The sequence below is a fragment of the Melanotaenia boesemani genome, chromosome 1 (assembly GCF_017639745.1).
Source record: "Melanotaenia boesemani isolate fMelBoe1 chromosome 1, fMelBoe1.pri, whole genome shotgun sequence".
NCBI lineage: Eukaryota > Metazoa > Chordata > Actinopteri > Atheriniformes > Melanotaeniidae > Melanotaenia > Melanotaenia boesemani.
Window position 1 is genome coordinate 36,581,595 of NC_055682.1, and position 19,260 is coordinate 36,600,854.

Consider the following 19,260-nt stretch of genomic DNA (forward strand, 5'->3'; position numbering starts at 1 on the left):
AACACATTAAAGATAGCAAAAAGAGCAAGTATTCATACTGGACTGGTATAAACCTGTCACTGTGTATGACATCAGAAAATCAAACTTCTCCCCATATCATGTCAGCAACAGACCCCGCCCTGAAAAAAAAAAATGAAAAATACAAACAACAAAGCAACTCATGTATGCCATAGTTTATGCAACATGTGTTAGTTTGCATGTTTTCTATTGACTGTATATTGGGTACATCTAAATGAAGTAATTTTAAAAACATGTTCTTTTCTCTCCAAACTGTGGCCAATCTTCCCTTGCACAAGATAATCAAGGTTCAGCTGATTCACTTAAGTTGGTGGGGGAGTCAATCTGGAGCGTTCACTTTGGGATATGCACTACAACCTTGGATTAAGTCCATATTTTCTTTATGATCAAGTTAATAGAGTCAGAATGTAGAATGCAGAAAAAAGCCATTTAGTCTCTCTCTCTCTCTCTTCATATATATATATATATATATATATATATATATATATATATATATATATATATATATATATATATATATATATATATATATATATATAATGGCTTCACGGTGGTGTGGTGGTTAGCACCGCAGCCTCACAGCAAGAAAGTCGCTGGTTCGAATCTCGGCTGGAGGGAGGTTCGAACCTTGAAGGCAGTGGCCTTTCTATGTGGAGTTTGCATGTTCTCCCCGTGTATGCGTGGGTTCTCGCTGGGTACTCCAGCTTCCTCCCACCATCCAAAGACATGCATGTTAGGTTAATTGATAACTCTAAATTCTCCCTAGGAGTGTGTGCGAGTGCGAATGGTTGTTTGTCCCCTATGTGTTGGCCCTGTGATGGAATGGTGACCTGTCCAGGGTGTACCCTGCCTCTCACCTATTAATGCTGGGATAGGCTCCAGCTTACCCGCGACCCATAATGGACTAAGCGGTACAGAGAATGAATGAATATATTCCACATGATGCACTGAACGTCTACATTTGCCTCTAGCAAAAAATCACACTGAAAGTGATAATTAAGTTATTTTTTAGTTGATATATTTATATATTTTCACAGATTTCTTAAGCAATATGAATGTTAATATGGAAATGTGTTGAGAATCAAACATTAACATTTATGCAGTATATAGTTCTGTGTTGAAGTGTCTGTCATAGCTAAGATCATTTTTAAGTTGTCACTAGTCAGTGTGCTGTTCCCTATAATTTAATACTGACTACATGAAATAGGGGATGTTACATTTTCTTTGGGGGACTCATTGAAAGTATCCACTTAAGAATTAAACATTGAGCTTTATGCAGTTTATTCCTGTTGTAATGGAGCTTTCACAGCTAGCAAGCTCGTTTTCAAGTTAGCTCTAGTAAGTGTGCTGTGGCATATAACATAGACTATATGAAAGAGGTGATGTTACAATTCTTTTTGTGGACTGCAGTTCTAAAGTGTCAAGTTTAGAATTTGACAAGAGTCCTCATTATTAAACACTGACCTTTTTTGCAGTATATTTCTGTTTTGATGTAGCTGTCATTGCTGGTTAGCCTATTTTCAAGCTAACATCCCAAGTGAATCATTACAGCTAATATAGATGATATGAATTAGGTAAAGTTGCATTCGCATTTGTATGCTGTCATTCCAAAGTGCTGAGTTTAGCATTTGTTGATTTCCATTTTATTTTAATTGGAAATAGCCAAATTAGGAAAAGACATATGTAGAAAAATATCTGTTCTGACTGGACAAATGCACTTTCCTTAGGATGACAATGACATTGATTAGAATAACTGAATCTAGCAGAGATGTACCATGTATAATTTTGGACAAATCTACTGACATGAAGCTGAAACTTTATGTCACATATACAGTACAGTAGTAACTCCATCATGCTACAGCCTGAAAAGTTAGGTTTTCCAGAAAGATTCCTGGTCTTACCTTTCTTAGCCTAAGAATCCCCTCCTGTGTCTGTGTGTCTGTAACAATCTCAAATGTGCCTTGGTCGTCTCCCTCTATAACGCTGTATGTCGATTTGGCGTTCTCACCAATATCTCGATCATTGGCCTTCACTTTGCCACCCATCCTCCCGACTGGTAGGTCTTCAGGGATCACAAACTCATACAAACCTGGAGAAGAACACATATAGGTCATTGGTTTCAAGAAATGTTGATCAAATTAGCCAAATTATACAGTGCTGAATCATCATGATATATTACAGCAGTTGGTGGAATTAGCTTCAGAGGAGTTGGTTTGATGAAATTTACAGCATAACATTTATTTTTCCCAATTATGAGAATTACTCATATAGAACACCAGCCATTTGTTCTGCATCTTTATTAGATTTGGGAGTTTTGAGGTTATGAAATTACTTACTTTTAGAGAACTTTGGTGGATTGTCATTAATATCTGTTAGTGTGACGGTCACAGTTGTCGTTCCAGACAAGCCACCCATATGACCTCCCATGTCTTTAGCCTGAATGACCACCAGGTACTCCTCTCTCATCTCCCGATCCATCCCTTGGAGAGCAATTTTTATGGTTGCTGGAGGTGGAAACAGTTCATAACACACAAATCTAATTAAAAACATGACTGATATACTCTGCACATCACTTTAATGATGCTCAGGTGAGCATGCTCAAGCAAGCACAGGCAAAAGGACGGTATTAAATAACCTTCATGACCACTTTACTCCCTGGGTTGTATAATGGATTATTTTAGATCATGACTTTAAAAAACAAGGACGTCATACTAAGCAGCGGCATTGAATTTTCTGCAGCTTTATTTGAGAAAGGGTGTGTAGAAAAAGTAGTCATGATTGAACCAATCCCAGCCCTTAGAATCAGCTGTGTTTGTTTCCCAATGTATTGTTCTGGCGTCTACAGCCATTTGTATTCTGATTGAGTGTGAATTATGCTGTCTGTCTTGTATAATCTTGAATATTGTATGCAGAACGGACCTTATTGACTCTGCCGCAGTGCTGAATATAAAAAGGGCTCAGCACTGGCATATACGGATAATCCACTCAGGAAACAGAGGCCTGCAGGATCATCAAATGAATATAAAACCCCTCATAAAAGCCAGGCATTGGCATGACACCCTGCCTTGGTCCTGAGCTGCTTCAGACAATGATAATATGCTTGGCTATGATGAAAAAACGTGGCAGGGGTGGGACCGTTGCCTGTGCCTGCATTTTGTTTAAGAGATAGATTTTCATCAAAAAAAACCCAAAGCTTAAGGTCATTTTGCTTTTGAAGGTCAAACACAATAATTTGCTAAACAACTCGGGGACATAAAGAAAAAGGAAAGAACAACAAGGTAAATTGCATGCTTTTATGTAGCTACATTTGAGCTTGATGATCTAGGATCAACAGAACACATGATTTGTACATACTTTACATATTATAAGAATGATGTTTCGATGTTAACTCTTGTTGTTATTGTGCTGCAGAGTTTTGGTTTAAAATCCATCCGGACTGTGATGTTTAGGAGGACTGGATTAAATGGTAATGAAAATTCCCTTTTTAACAACTCAGAATGCATCCTATACCATATATATATAAAGTCCCACCATCAGTAAAGATTTGTAAACTGTTTTGGCCTATCCCATGACACTCCCGCCACCATGTTTGAATGATGTTGTGTGTGTTGGATTGTTGACCCAGCATGTTCTTCTCTTTCCTACAAGTTCATTTTGGTTCAATTTGTCCAAAGAACCTTTTTTTTAAATCTGGGATTTCTGCTTTTGAATTTTTCCATGGTTGGCACCTTAAGGTGAGATAATACAAATGTCAGATTTTTTTTAGCCTTTTCTTCTTCTTCATTTTCTTTTTTTTTTTTTTTTTTTTTTACTAGTTAAACTGCAGATTCAGTTCACCCATTCGCAAGCATTGATATGCCAATGTTTTCTCTGTAAATTGAGCTGGTTTGTCTATAATTACCCACCCATAAGCCCAACAGGAGGTTCAGTATCCATCAGCTAGGTATCAGTGGATGTCCACTGTCGCTCCTGAACCAAAGCCTCTCCAGATGTGGTTTTCCAAACTGTTTGGCACTGCTGAGCTCTCTGGTGCAGTCCTCCTTTTCATAATGGACTAAATTTTCATTTTGGTTCCATCTAAAAGGGTCGGACTATGCAACCCTGATCTGTGAGGTGTATTTTGTTTTGCTTAGCCTCCTTTGCTTTAATTAAACCAACACATCTTTGAACTGAATATTAAAAATTTTCATGTTACTTTCATTCTCTCACAAATCAGCTACTGAATACAAATTCAATACTTGGTATAAACCCTAGACTTTTTATCTCCTTACTTTGTAATGAAATAATGAGGAAACAGGCCATGAAAATGCTTAAAAATCAAACTCTATTGAGCCTGTAGTTCTTCAATGATTGATGCAGCATTTTTGTTAAAGCTCTTGAATTAAAACTGGATTTATGCTCTTCAAACACTTCTTGATTGCATCATTTCTTATATCTAATGGTAGATGGTGTTTAAAAGTAAGAAGCTTTAAAATGACGTAGTTTCATTTATGCTGAGCATTTAGATGTTATCTTTCATTATTCCAATGCAATCAAAGTGATAAAGATTCATGTTAAGTGTGCATAAGCAGCGTTTGTATCTCACATGCTAAAATTTGCTTTATGTAGCGCATGTCTGATTTCAGTGTGAGTTCTGACTGGCAGCAACAAGGTGGGTTTAGCTCCCCTCAAGTCATGCAAACAACTGAATCAGTGAGTAAAAGAGCAACACAAGCATCACATGCACACACACACACACACACACACACACACACACACACACAAACATACTTCAGTCCTCCTGCTAGCAGCAACACTCTCATCTCTGTTGATCATCGTTAATTATTCAAATTAATTCCTAATCACTGAAAAAGGAGGATAGACAAACACTCATTTCCATAGATATTTGCTTCAACTTTCTTTCTTTTTCCTTTTTTTTTTCACCGACCATTAACCAAGTGATGAATTGGGGCATGATGTTTATTTATTTATTGAACGCTTTTCATTTCCAGTGCGCGCTGTAAGTGTCAAACGCATTCTAATGGTTGTTTTCTTCTTACCTTTTATTTTTCATTAACATTCATTAAAACATCTGGCTCACTTGAATGAGCCATCTGCGAGAGCGCTTTGGCAATCACACAAAACATGAATGCTAATCCTAAAAATGTCCATTCAGAGTGTTTTCTGTTGCCACTTTCCGGCTGCACATGCTTAGAGACTGTGACACCCACCTTTCACCAGGGCACAAGTACTATGTGTTGAACTGAAAGCTCATCCTAATTATGCAAATAAATTCCAAGGCTGCCTTTCTCAGAAAGTTGTTTATTGTGTGCTGTTTTCCAAAATTATGAGCCGTCAATTTCCATCTCATTCCTTATTAATGTAATTTCACCATTATTTAATCATATTGCTTACAGACACATGTTAAAAAGTCAGCTGAAAAAGCAATTAAAGATCCAATCTGGAATCTGTTTTGAGATAACTCTATGCATGATGGCGCTGCTGAGTCTGAGCTTGCCTCACGAAAGGAAGAATGAATTATTATTATCACTTATTTGGAATTCATAACTCACTGTCACAGTACACAGTAGCATATGAGAACTGGCACATTTAAGATTTAGGATGAGCTGGTAGCTAAGGGCAACAGTGCAACTCATTCTCCAATCAGAAAAAGTTAGCTTCGAGAAAAAAAAAAAAAAAAAATGTTATTTTGTCATTTGTTAATATAAATCTGGTTTTGGATTAAGGTTTGCAAAGCCAATGAAACAATGGAGGCAACGCAGGACTAGTACTAAGTTAAGAAAAAAAAAAAGCAATTGTGATAAATAGGTGAAATCAACAGGTAATTACAGTCATGATGTGGTATGACAGCATCATCCACAACAGACTGAGTCTTTTAGAAACTAAGATGGGTGGGAAATCTCCAGTTTGTCAACAAAAAATTTATGTAAACTAAAAAAAAACAAAACGTTCCCCATAGAAAGATAGAACATAGAAAGATAGCCAGGTTTGCTTATTTTTCACTCCGCAGTAAAAAGTATCTTTGAATCATCCAAGGAATCTGGCAGAATTCCATCAAGTTAAGGGCAAGGATACAAAGTTATGCTGGACCCCCCATCAGCTTCACCCAATGACTCTCTGCATGAAGTACCACAACTGATGCAACATAGAAAGGAGGCACTTTTTCCAGCACCAGAGAACAGTTACACAAAAGCCATTCAGTGGCGGCATTGATTTTTCAGGGCTTGGAGGCATCTGAGACAGATCATCACAATTTGGAAATGTAAATCGTGTTCAAACTTCAAGATCTTTCTTTTTCAAAGAAACAGATAAGATGCTCTAGACTAAAAACTAAAAGCTCTGTGATGCTATGATGCTTTATCAGGATCCCTGGAAAAGCTCATTTATACTTCTGTGATGGAAGCAATAATGTAATAACTGAGCAAGTACACTAAGGTTTAAGGGCCAACTACACTGCCTTCCAGACAGCATCTTTTCCAGGGCCGCCCTTCCATTTTTAAACAAGACAATGAAAAACCACTTTCTGCACCAGTTAAAAAGGCATAGCTGGGACTTGTTCCCAACACAGAATATGTAAGGAATTTGAAAAAAAAAAAAAAACAAACACAAAAAAAAAAAACAAAAAAAAAAAAACGCGGTGACGATGACCTCATGCTGGTGGGCAGCTAAAGATGTGTTTGGAACACAATTAAACTTCAAAATAAAACTTTTATCGCTTTAGTATCCTTAATGTCTGAATGTTATTTCAGCAATATAAAAATCTTAACTCGTCTAATTTTTTTTTTTTTTTTTTTTTTTTTTTTGGAATGTGTTGCAAGCCTGAAATTAATAAATGAATGTTCCTTGACAGAGAGACATTAAATTAAATATCTTGGGCTCACACAGTTAAATAAAAGTCAGAGAATTATATTTTTCTTCATGACATCCCAACGTTTTTTCTGATTTAAATTTGAAGACATATTCCACTTATTGAATATAAGAAAGCCCTATGATGAACTCTACATCAGTGAAAATCAGAACAAAAAAAAAATCAGAACAAACTCTGGGTCTTTATTCGTCCTACTAGCAAGTCTAAATTTGTCTTCAGCCACCTACATTTACAATCAACAGCATCAGTTAAGAAAATCTATATATTTATCAATCTATGCATCATTCTGACTGGCTAAGTAAAGACACACTATTATTTAATTTTCTGGATTCCACTTAGCACATCAGTATATGTAATATTGTCTATTTGTGATGTCATTAATGAAGCTTGAACGATATCTCAGTGAGAGCAAAACATGGCTTTATTTATTATGTATCAGGAGCCACATTGTGTGCAGTATCTCTCTATTTCACTCAGCAAATTAGCTGTGAGCTTTTTCCTAATCAAAATGTGTACTTTTTATTACCAGGTCGCTGCATTATTTTCATATTTTATGTGTCAGTTAAGCCTGTACACTCCTCAGTGTAGTTATAGTGTGCCCCAGTAATGGATGTGTTTGCCCGGTGTAGTGGTTTATGTTTTGAAGCGTGCATGAGTGAGCAGCTGTAGAGGAAAACGATAGAGAAAGCATTGGGAGGAGGAGGGGTGAGCCTGGCAGCAGCCTCATGCAGCGATAATCTATAAGCGTTTCAAAAAACAGATGGCCTGAGTTACCTTACAGTACTGGTGTTGTTACACAACTTTTCAAGCAATGCCCAACATTGTCAGCTCCCCTTAAGCACGCATTCTGTAATGCTGTCCCTTATGGGCTTGCTGAATACAGCTGAGGTTAAATAATCATGTAGACATAGTGTTTGAACAACATATTCATCAACATACCACACATCTGGTAAGTGGTTTGCTGTGACTCTGTTTTTAAACCCTTTTGGAGGCTGCATGCACTCTGGGCGTAATGTACAGCAGCGGAGTGAGATTACATCAGGTGGGCCAGCAGGTGGGGAAGCTGTTGCATCCCCACCTGCTGAAACTTGTACAACCTGTAGCAACTGCAGACTGCACACATGTACTCTAAAAGCAGGCTTTCACTCACTGCTGCCCCCTTAAATTCACAGCATTGGCAGAGAAACGTTTCCAAAAGGAACTTCATTTCTGAATTGTTGTTTCTCTTTATTTTGCAAGTTACTAAAAGAAGGGGGTCTAAAAGTCAAATGCATATGAAAAGAAATATATGACATGAAAAAATCCTTGATGTCAGTTCTTCATCTCACCTTTTGATTTTGGGGAGCATGAAGGTCATGGTTAAAACACTGCTTTCTAACCAGTTTACGTGGTTTCAAATTCAATGTGCAAAAATAAAATGATTATTTATTAAACATTTTTGTTATTTTTAAAAGTTAGCAAGTTTATTGTGCTGAAATTGGCTTTCTGTTAATGGTAAGATGAACAAAATCCGCAGCTAAACACTTATCAAAAGTTATAATTCTGACAGAATTGCTGCTCATTTTCACAGGCACTCCTAATAATTTCCTAGAGCTTTAAACATCTTGGAAATGGACTGATAAATCAGTCTACAGGGTTTATATTAACTTTGCATTTAACGAAATTTTGAATTTTAGTAATGCTGATGCTTTTCATACATGCACTGCAGACTTTCTTATGAACATTTCCAAAAGAAAATACTCAGAAGATCAGTTAAAGTAAAACTAAACATGCAAACGTAGCAGCAAATTTTCCAGAGGCATTTACTATGAGCAAGCAAGTGCCGTGAAAAGAGTTGCTGCTTCATTCTGTTTTCTCCTGACCTGTACATGGTTTTCCTCTCACTCTTCACTATCATGGATACATTCCGACACATGCTGTATCCATATCCACCTCATCTGCTGTTTCCACCGTGTTGTAAAGAAAACATCCTACCTCTGGTAATCTACTGACCAAACATCCCCCTCAAACATTCACTCTCATCTCTAGAAGAAAATATCCCACCGTGAAGTACATGTACCACCAGCACAATGAGAAAAAGTTCAGTTCAAGTAGTTTAACACCTGTGGTGTTCATGTGTGAAAACATGAAGGTAATCATGGGAACTTTAGATAGCTTAAAACTGTCATGATCTCTGGGTTTTTTTTGTTAGCTAGTTGCTGTCCTGGTTTCTGGTTTGATATTATGCCTGAGTTCATTCCCTGTATTAGTCTGTTGCTTTGGTTGTCTTTGAATGTCATTACCTGTTTTATTTTGAGGTTCATCCCCTTGTTAAATACATACAGTTTTATTTCCTGTCCTCTACACACCAAGCTTCAATTGCTTCTAATATCTAGACAACAAATTAGCAGATTGTCATTTTCATTTCGTAGTGTCTTCCTCATGTTCCTTGTTGTTTGCATCTTAGTTTGTTTTTCTTGCATTGCTACTTTTTGGCTTTCCTGCCTGTGCAGCACCTTTGTTTTCTTGCCTGCATGTGGGTTCCGTATCCTCCATGCATCGTTAAAAAAAAGACAGGCATTAAGGTTGAGGCAGAACAGGTCAATTATTTGCGTATATGTACAATAAGTTTGGCCATCCTAGTTTTAAAAAAAGTTATTCCCATCTAACAGTTGGACATATAGGGACTGGGTCAAATTGTGATGGACTGCACTTTGACTTGAGGTGACACTGTAAGCTTGTTTATGTGAGAGGAAGCAGCTAATGGAAAAGAACGATGTTTAAATACTAAAAGGTTCAGCATAGTGTGCAGTCTACAAGAAAAAGACTATTGAAATAATCCTCAGATTTAATGACTGTCTCACAGTGAAAGCCTATTTCTTTCCTTTTTGTCCCATAATGGGTGTGGCTTTCATTCATCTTGTGAGAGATTCTGCACTTCGTTGGTTAGAAGCTGACAAAGGACCTGCACACCATATTAAAAGCCACCATTAAATCTATTGAAACAACATTTCGATCTTGCGGATATCTTCGTGAGGCCTCGTCAAACAATGAATAACAGCACAAAAAGCTTAGCTAGCTCCATTGTGGTTCCTTCTTTTTGACTCCTTTTTAAAACTCAGAGTGATTAGAGTGGACCTGGTGTGCAGGATTTAGTTTATGATTTAGTGCATAATGGGTGAGAATGAGCAGCTTGATGTGACTACGTTACATAAAGCTATTGTGTCATACATAACCTTAAATGACTTACTGCATGTGCTGGTTTCAATTTAGATGAATTACAACTATTATTACATTTGTAAAGATTAAGCTTGAAATATTAAATTATAAGCAATAAAACAACCGTACTTACCAGAGTTAGGATCAACAGAGAAATATGGTTGTCCATCCAATATGCTATAGACAAGTTTAGCACTATTCCCGTACACTGGATCATCGGCATCTGTAGCTGTTACCCTGGTAACTGCAGTACCTGTGGTGCAGAAAGAACAGAGTTATAGTCTGCAACTCTTAGCAATCATCTCTGCATAGCTGTAAACCAAAATGTGGAAGTACTGAGCCAATCAGGATGAAAACTATTCAACCCAATGTGGGGTTGATTGGTTCAAAAATCCAGTCCCATTTGTCCCATCCTGATCAAAGTGACAGGCAGAACTTTGTGTTTCATTTTCCCTTCAGTCTTAGTTCTCCCTATTTTGATAAAAACATGTTCAAATCCTCCCCCTAACATAAATAGAGAAAGCATGTTTAATTCCTCATTCTTTTAATTCATTGTTCAACTGTGTGTGGAGAGTTAAAGGTACACCGTGTAAAGAGTCTAGCACTTGAGACAAGTGTGACATGATCTCAGGAGAAGGATGTAATAACGGGGGTTTGGCCTAAGTGAGCAAACCAGCCATGTCAGTGTTAATTAGGTGTTTAATCTCTTGTAATGCCAGCTTCTGCTGGATTTGTTTTCTAGTGTACAAATTAACATGACAGTGATGGATGTGTCATAATCACAACATAGCATGTAAAGTAATTGCACCTACTGATGACCAAATGAGTCCTATTCAAGCTTTTCACAGCTAACATTCTTCCTGAACTACAGAACATGCTAACAAAATCCAACCACCTTAAGGTTCTCACTAATGGGCAAAGTTTAAGGGCATAAGTAGTTATTATTATTATTATTATTATTATTATTTGTTTTTGTTGTTGATTTTGTTAAAGTGGAGCTGTGTAGAGTACTTTTTTACTTTTGGTGAGTATATTATTTGCAGTGCGAGCGCTCTCACTTTAAAGAAACTGCACCAATCCAGAGAGGCAAAAAAAATAACTAATCTGGAACCACAACAAGAGTGGTTTTCTCACCATTTAAAGTAACTCAGTCTTCAAAGATTTAATGGCAGCTGCACCACATTTACATCAGACTGTAAATTAACTTTTTGTTGATTTTTGTCCACCATACAGTAGAGCGTCTGTGGCAACCTAGCTTGACAAACCATGTGGCAATATAGCTACTTCAACAAAGTCTTTGCACTGTACCTGTTTGATGCAGATGTGAACATTTCTGCAGAAGTATTTTTTTAAAAAGCTGTGTAAAAATCTGCCAACATAGCAATTACTTGAACTGCAAGGAAATATTTGAGATCTGAGATGTTTTTAGGTGGGAAAATGTTTGCTCTTCTTTGTAGCTAGCTCATATTTAGCTTAGCTTAAGAACACTCATATATATATTTTTTCAAGTCTTATGGATATCTTATATCCAAACAATGTGGATATTTTCAATTTATTTTACACCAGCAATACTAAGAGCAGCATGGATCAGGTTCTTTATTAAAACAGCCTTATTAGGTTTGCAGAAAAAATATGCAAGGGCATTAATCAAAATTCCATCTCTACCAAGTGCTCCAGGCCAATCAGCCAAGAGATTAGTGGCAATTCAATCTACCATTCACAGCTGCATTACAAAGTATCTGAGAAAATTTCACAAAATAAGAATATGAATACACAATAAATGCAATTAAGCCCATTCAATTTAATTCACAATGACCCAGCGCCACAGTCTCAGGATGAGGGAGTAAGGTGAGAAAGTAAGAGAGAAAAGAAGCTGACACACTGACGGTGAGCTCCGTGCTGGCAGGAGGCTGCAGATGGTATGGTAATTGTTTCTGTGAAAGATGTTTAGAGGTGTTCTGACAACAAAGGGAGATGTCCCTGGTCGCAGACGGCACAAGTCCTTCCACAGGCAGTGAAATCTGTCCCCCTGCAGATGAAATAGCTTGTAGGCCTGTGCCAAGTATGAGTTCTGGCTCCAGCATTGTGATTCAGATGGTCCAGTTATGAATTTAGACAAAAAAAGACAAGCTGCTGTGCCAGATGTGGCGACATTTTGCAAAGTTTACAGATTGCGAACCACAAATCAGACATCTGTATTTTGTTGGTGCTGGTTGATACATGCATTCTATGAGAAATTACATAGAAAAAAAAAACAAACACACACTCAACACAGTGGAGGATTTTCACCCTGAGTTGTTGTGTGTAAAGTTTGTACAGTTTTCGGACTTCTCTCCAGCATCGTGTGCCGTCAGCTACACGTGTCAACCACTGATTAATAGTCACCGCCGTGTCTGCTGTATTGTAACAGCAAAACATAGCAAGAGCCACCTTTGCACTCTAACTGGAGTAGCAGTTTCACTGTTGCAACCCAATTATTTCACAGTGAGGGAGCCTCAAGTGGTCCTCTGAGACAGAGGTGTTCTAGTAATTCATAGTCTTATGATGACCCATGCTGTTGTGTTGCCAAAGCTTACCTTGTAAATTTCATACTGCTTGTTATACCCCTTGCCTTTTGCTGTGTTTAGATCACCACAGATGAATGAGCTCTTTTTCTTTCTGTTTCTGCTGTTTCTGCTGGCTGCGCTATAGCAACCAAGAAAAAAAAAAAAAGAAAGAAAAGAAAAGAAAAAACACCTATTATATATCAGCTACTGAGTTTTTCTTCTTTACTCCACTGCCTCTAGCTCATATTGCTTACTATCATCAATTTAAAGTGAACAATAAATTCCACTTTTAATCAACAGAAGCCGCATGTCTTGTTGGAAATCTCACATCACCGTCATCATTTTTAGCAACGAGACATCGGGATGAGCTTCTCCTTGTCAGCTATAAACAGCTCTGTGTCAACACATAACATGAAAAGTTGAATTTTCATACACGCCTACTGGTTTTAGAAATAGCATATCAAATAATTTGGGTGGCAGATTGTAAGGAATTAGAATAGTTCAAATTTTATCCCACAGATGTGAGCTTTAATCCAAATTGATGCCCGCATGCTGAATTTCCAAGAGGCAAATTATATCCTGTGTGTTATAGGTGTTTGCCAATTGTCAAATGAATAAAATGAAAGACAGCTAAGGAAATTGCACCTCCCATTTACAGAGATACAGAGTCTTATCTGCCTTAAAGTTAAATTACTGCTTCTACAGAAGGAGAAAGCAGCCATCTACACAACCCTAATTATGGAAAGTACCTTAACACTTCCAGAAGGTGTCTGACTATTGCAAACTGGCTTTCTAAATTCAGTTACACTACGGATTGAAGAGCGGAAGTAAGGGTTGGAAAAAAATCTTCATAAAAACAGTGGAATCAGTGAAGCATGAAATAACTCCCTCTTTCTTTCCCTCCCACAGGGGTAAAATGCTCATCACCACTCCTGATAAAAAAAAAGAGGGATTAGAAAAGCCAGTGTTTTGGTCCTATTGCAAATCAGTGCAGATTAGCTCGTCCTTCCCCTTGATAATGCTCAGAAATTTCAGGGACACTGCAGAGATGGATGCAGCTGTAGCCTAGGCATTGGCCACAGAGACTTGTCTGTAGGAGGAATATTGTCTCAGGCTTTTATTTGAAGCCTGTAGCATTGTGGAGATTACAATAATAGCAACACAACACCTACAATATAAACTTAAAGGGATGAAAATGCTGAATGGTTTTTAAAAAGAAAAGCTGTGCAGAGAGGTATTAGCTGTGTAAAAAGCCTTGTACACTGTGTGGAATGCAGCATATGCCCTGCTCTTTGCATCACTTCTGCAATCTTTCTACCTGGAAAGTTTTGCTGGTCTTTGTCAGATGACACATGGAAGGAGGTAAAAATCATGCCATCTCATCTCTAAATGGATTTGTCTCACTTTATGTCAGTTGTCAGGAAGATTTCCAGACAATGAAAGCGCAAATATAACCTTCTCTAAGGAGAACAGATCTCTTTTGGTTGGTTTGGGCAGTGGCCCGCAGGGGGACTCGCATTAAGCATTTATGAAAATACAGCCTGCATTTACGATTGTTTTCCCATGCTAAGTGTAACATCATTAATCATAAGCTGAAGTTCATAGAATTTAATGCCACAGCAATAATTTAAACACACATCATTTTCAAAGGATGCCATTAATGTATGTGAACCATTTACATCAAATTTACAGCTGCTGTTCTTTGGTTGAAGGGCATTCACTGGCTAAATGGGGCCTCATAATAAAGATGTAGGTCTAGCCTTATGTTTTATCAACCGACAGAAATAATAGGGCCCACACTTCCCATTTACACTGTACACTGGCTCACTGATAGCAAATCAATAGGTATCTTCCCTGAACCAGAGAAGGTGTAAATTGGGAGGGATGCAGCGCGTTGTGACACACAATGGCTGTGGAAGGACACTGCAGCTTTGCTGCAACACAGCTTCATCAGTATAGCCTCCTCATTTCCTTGCAAGTACTGCAAGGATAATCAAACAGAGTGATGTAGCTTTGGGCCGTCAGGAGATGCTCATTTGCAAACACTTACTGTCCTCTGTGGGACGGCAGAAAAAGGACATGATTTAAACAGTACACTTGTCATTGATGCGTGTCAGCATTATTTTTACCATTACTTCATGTTATTTGAGTTGAATTCTGTGTTTTCTGTCAAAATTAAAACGTGATTGGACTATAAAGTACAACTGTGAGATAATCCACAAAGTTTAAAACAAACCTGGCTAAATTTAGCTCCAGTTTCCAAGAGAAACGGGAACATGAGATGTTTCTTTTCCCCACATGCCCACATTTCACCCTCAGCATGCTTAGTACAGCAAAGGAAACCATGGCACAGGGAAAGACTCCCACCTCAAGTACCATCACACCTGCAATATAATCACTCCAGAAAAAGTGTCATTACAGTTCATTTCCAAATATTGGAATGCAACAACTATCCCTCATATCCCTCTGTACAGCAAGCAAGGCAGCTGTGTAACATCTCAGCTTTTCTTAGCTTGGACCAGCTCAGAAGCGTGAAGGGTAGAAAGACGGGTGGCATTCATATGTATGCAAGCACTGAGCCATAGAGAAGGGATATCACTGAGGCATGGGGAGAGCTGTGGGCTGCATGAGGCGTGGGGCTAACAGTGCCCTGCTGTGAGCCCTACCCGGGTAAAACAATACTGTTTATGTCTGACTGGCTTTACACTGCAGGGGTGGAAAGAAAAAGGTAAAACACTGGAATAAATAGAGAGAAGGGCAGAGGGGAAGTAGTGTGCAAAGCACCTCGGATGGTTTGTTACAGAAATACTATGCAAAACATTTTGTATTAGATACTTTTCATTTTCTTGCTTATTTTTTTTTGTAGTTGTTGTTTTCTTCATGAAATAACCTCCCTGCCGCCTTTCTGCCCCTGCAACCCCCATTATTTCCCATCTGAAGCCTTGAGAGCAGCGTTCCTGGTCATCGTCATCTTGCTTCTTTAAAACCAGTTAAATGATAATAATGTAACAGCTACAACCTGTAGATCTGAAAACTAAAGCCACTATGGATGTGCCTCAAACAGCATTCAGTTTAATAGCCAGCAGGGGGCGAGTTCTCTGCAGTGTGATGCGATTAATGTCTGCTAGAAAGAAATTCACTGAATGTCTATTCATGATGAAGTACACCAATTAGGATATTTGTAACGTCATTATGTCAGATTTGATCTATTTCCTTTTCTACCATTCTTAAGTAGCTTGTGCAGTATTTGAATGCAGCTGAACGTCTTATAAAAGTGTTTTCAATAATATATTTTTCTTGTTTATGTTGTCAGAGAGAGAAAAAAATTCTGAAACTCTGTCTTAAAAGTGGTGCACTTAGATTAAATGTTCATCCCCACTCTATTTGAAAGCATCACACAGCTTCTTCTCTAATAAAATCTTCATGTTTTAAGCACAGCTTCATCTAACAAAACTAACAGCCAACTGATTTTGGCCATATTTACATGTACAATAATAGTTCAGAGAGAATGTGAGTAACTCCAGAATGTCTTGGATGTGACGTCTGTCAGCTGCATGTGCAGCTGATGCTGCTCCACCTGCCCTGTCTTTGTCATGCAGCTAAACAAGCTTCTGTGTTCTCGGTGTGTTAGAAAGGAATGAAAGAAGCCATCAGCAGTGTTGCCTTTTTCACATAATGGTTACACCTCATTAATAAAAATCAGACATCCTTTTTAACCTGCTGTTGTTCCTCTTTAGAAGTTAACGTGCCAAACAGAAGCGGCTCAGCATTTTATCAGTGTGTCTCATGATGGCAGCTATTCCTTAGACACATAGACCATGTTGTTTATGTGATCCCAATGCTCCACAGAAGATTATTAGTCCCAACTTCAAAGTCACGTGTGAAAAGGCCTTAGAGGGGAAAAACTGTTTTTAACAGTGTTTAAAATATTACCTAACTCTTAAAACATAGCCATGACTCCTCTTCAGCTGGCTTTACAACCAACTACCCCTTGAATCATGTGAGCCAAGCCGCTCGCATCTCTTCTTTGCTACTCCACTGATTATTCTTTGCACAGGTTTATAATCTCAGTAGCTAATTTAACATCTTCTGTGGTGCAGTAAAGCAGAATATACTTTGGGTTGAAGCTTATAAGTGATGAAGAAGTCACTAAGATGTGTGGTTTGTGGTTTTCAATAAAGTCCACTCCTGTTACATCCAAGGCTGTGATAATCAGCATGTTAATTTACACTATGTAAGCCAAAGGGCAATAGTGTTAAAGTTTCAAGCCTGTTGTGGTGCCCTAAAGTGGACAAAAACCATCTGTGAATACTAAAGTACACTGATAACAGTGTTTGGTAAACACCTCTGAAACTCTCATATCCTTATTATATACAAGAGATGATGCACAGACAAAGAATGACACGCACTACTTGCTCATGAAAGTTCAAGTCATTGTCAAGACACCATTATCAGAACGTTCAGCAAACTGCAAATCTCTTAAATCCAAACAAGAATGGGAAAACATGAAGAGCTAAATGAAAAGCTAAAACTGTGCCTCACCAGACCCAATTGTTGTCATCATTTCTGCTTCGGCAACACTGGCATGCCAATTGAAAGGACACTCAGGCAAAACTACTCCACTTCTGTTTGGTCTGTGTGAATAAGGTGAGGAGTGGTGGGTTATCAGCAGAGCTTTATTTGCTGCATTGTGGAGGAATTGGTGTGCAAAGTTCTTCTCAGAATTTCCCATTAGTCAGTTTGTCTGGGTCAGTTAATATTTTAGGGTCTCATATGTGTTGCATTTATTACAACAGCACTGACAACTTAATATAATGTATGTATGTATTCTGAAAATGTAATACTCTCATAGCAATGACTGTTTAAATGAGTCCAAGCCTCACTTAGCCACCACTCGCCCCCCTTTTCAGCCTTTCTAGGTCAGAAAGATGGTGTGCCAAAGCCTTTTTCTAAAATGGCTGGTCTGTGGGGCCGGACTGTCCCCTGATAGCACCATTGCGGTGACAGGAAAGTGATTATGTATTGATCATGATCACATAGACACTAGTGTAGCTCTCTCTCCTGTCTGTGGGCCGAGAGGATAATAGCTCATGATCAGACGTGGAGACTGACAGCCCATCTCTCCAGGCAGTGCCGCCAGCACTATTTTTGGACAGCACCACCTATGTGATTGAAATGCGTGTGCACGGATGGGGAATAACGCAAGAATTAAGAGGCGATTAGCACTGCGAGGCAGAGTATTGTCAAGCACAAAGTGAAGCGCTGTGCTGCAGCGTAGCAGGCCAAAGCTCTTGATAACACAAGAAAACGGTTGTAACGAGGTGGAGACAACAAGCGTGTCGAGGCATCCTTTCATACATCCATCCCCGTCTCTCCATTCTCTCAGAGGAGAAGATGACATACTTGGAGCATCACCAGTTGATTTTTTTCTACAGTAGTCAATGCCAGTTTAGGATTCCTGGGCTGCAGATGGGCATTAAGGGAAACCCTTAAACAAATAAGCATGCTCATAAACAACTGGCATGTGTGAACTTTCTTGTCAATGCCAGCACAGCCTCAAACCTCCCACCTCTTCAGTTGCTACAATTTCCACAGTAGCACTCATCTACAGCCCGGGCTGTGACTCAAACTGGATTTCTTCTGCATTCATTATTTATATCTGGAAGTATTTGAGATAAAAATTAGGCAGAGTGAATAACTACAAAGTGGGAAAAAAACAAAACAACAACAACAACAAAAAACAACAAAAAAAAAATACAACAAAAAAGAAAACAAAAACAAAAAATTGGTCCACCTAAGTCCATCGGCCTTCCTAACTGGACTAATGCATAGTCACGCGAAACTGCATGTTTCAGCAGGCCGAAGGACAGGGCCAATGAATGAGGAAGACCCTGCAGAGGCTGAAGGATATGTGTTTATATCAGGCTGTAACACACCATTTGAAATTAGGCTCGGCCAAATCCAACGTGGGCCAAAGAAAGGCTTACAACAATGAGAAGAAAGAAAAAAAAAATCTGGAAGATAAGATATGGTTGTCAGGATCCAAGAAATTGTTCCCCAGAGCCAATGATGGATAAGGGACACTGCACTTTTGAAGAGTAAGGGGACTGTCACACTTAAGCACTTACACTGTCATTGTTGTAGTACAATTACAAGTCTTTTATATGACAGAAGGGGAGCCGTCACAGAGAAACCGGGGACAGTGTTTGTGTGCTTGTCTGTTGTGTCTGTGTGTACATGCTCAGCATGTGCCTGGTGTGTGCTTGACACCCCCTTTTCAAGGAGTCAGCTACTGAGTCTGCTGCCTTGACAAGCCATTTACAGGAACGGCAGGAACAAAATAATTAAGAGGGTCCTTTGTTCCCCACTGATGGCCATGACATATGCCGCCATTTTTAAAGGGTTGTGTCATTGATTCACTTTAATTAGTTCATAGGCAATGTGTGCAACATGCAGATAGAGTTCAGGACTGCAAGCCGCGGACGGAAAATTGGGCACTTCACATGTTTAATTGCTCCCAAGGCATTCACAATGGCAAGGTAATAACAAAGAATAAGGCAAAGTATATTGTCTAATGAACAACTTTATCATGGGTAAATGAAGAAAATGTTGCTTAATTGGAGAACTCTG

At 38.6% G+C, this 19,260-nt stretch overlaps 1 protein-coding gene across 2 annotated transcripts in view; it reads right to left on the bottom strand.

The window, feature by feature from the left end:
• cdh8 (cadherin 8) overlaps positions 1-19,260 on the bottom strand; it is a 131,795-nt gene that overhangs the window by 29,192 nt on the left and 83,343 nt on the right. For both annotated transcript variants that reach the window (XM_041975391.1, XM_041975302.1), the window contains exons 4-6: positions 10,218-10,337; positions 2,355-2,522; positions 1,920-2,107 (exon numbers count right to left, since the gene is read on the bottom strand). In XM_041975391.1, coding sequence (XP_041831325.1) covers positions 1,920-2,107; positions 2,355-2,522; positions 10,218-10,337 — 476 coding nt within the window. The remainder of the gene's footprint in view (positions 1-1,919; positions 2,108-2,354; positions 2,523-10,217; positions 10,338-19,260) is intronic.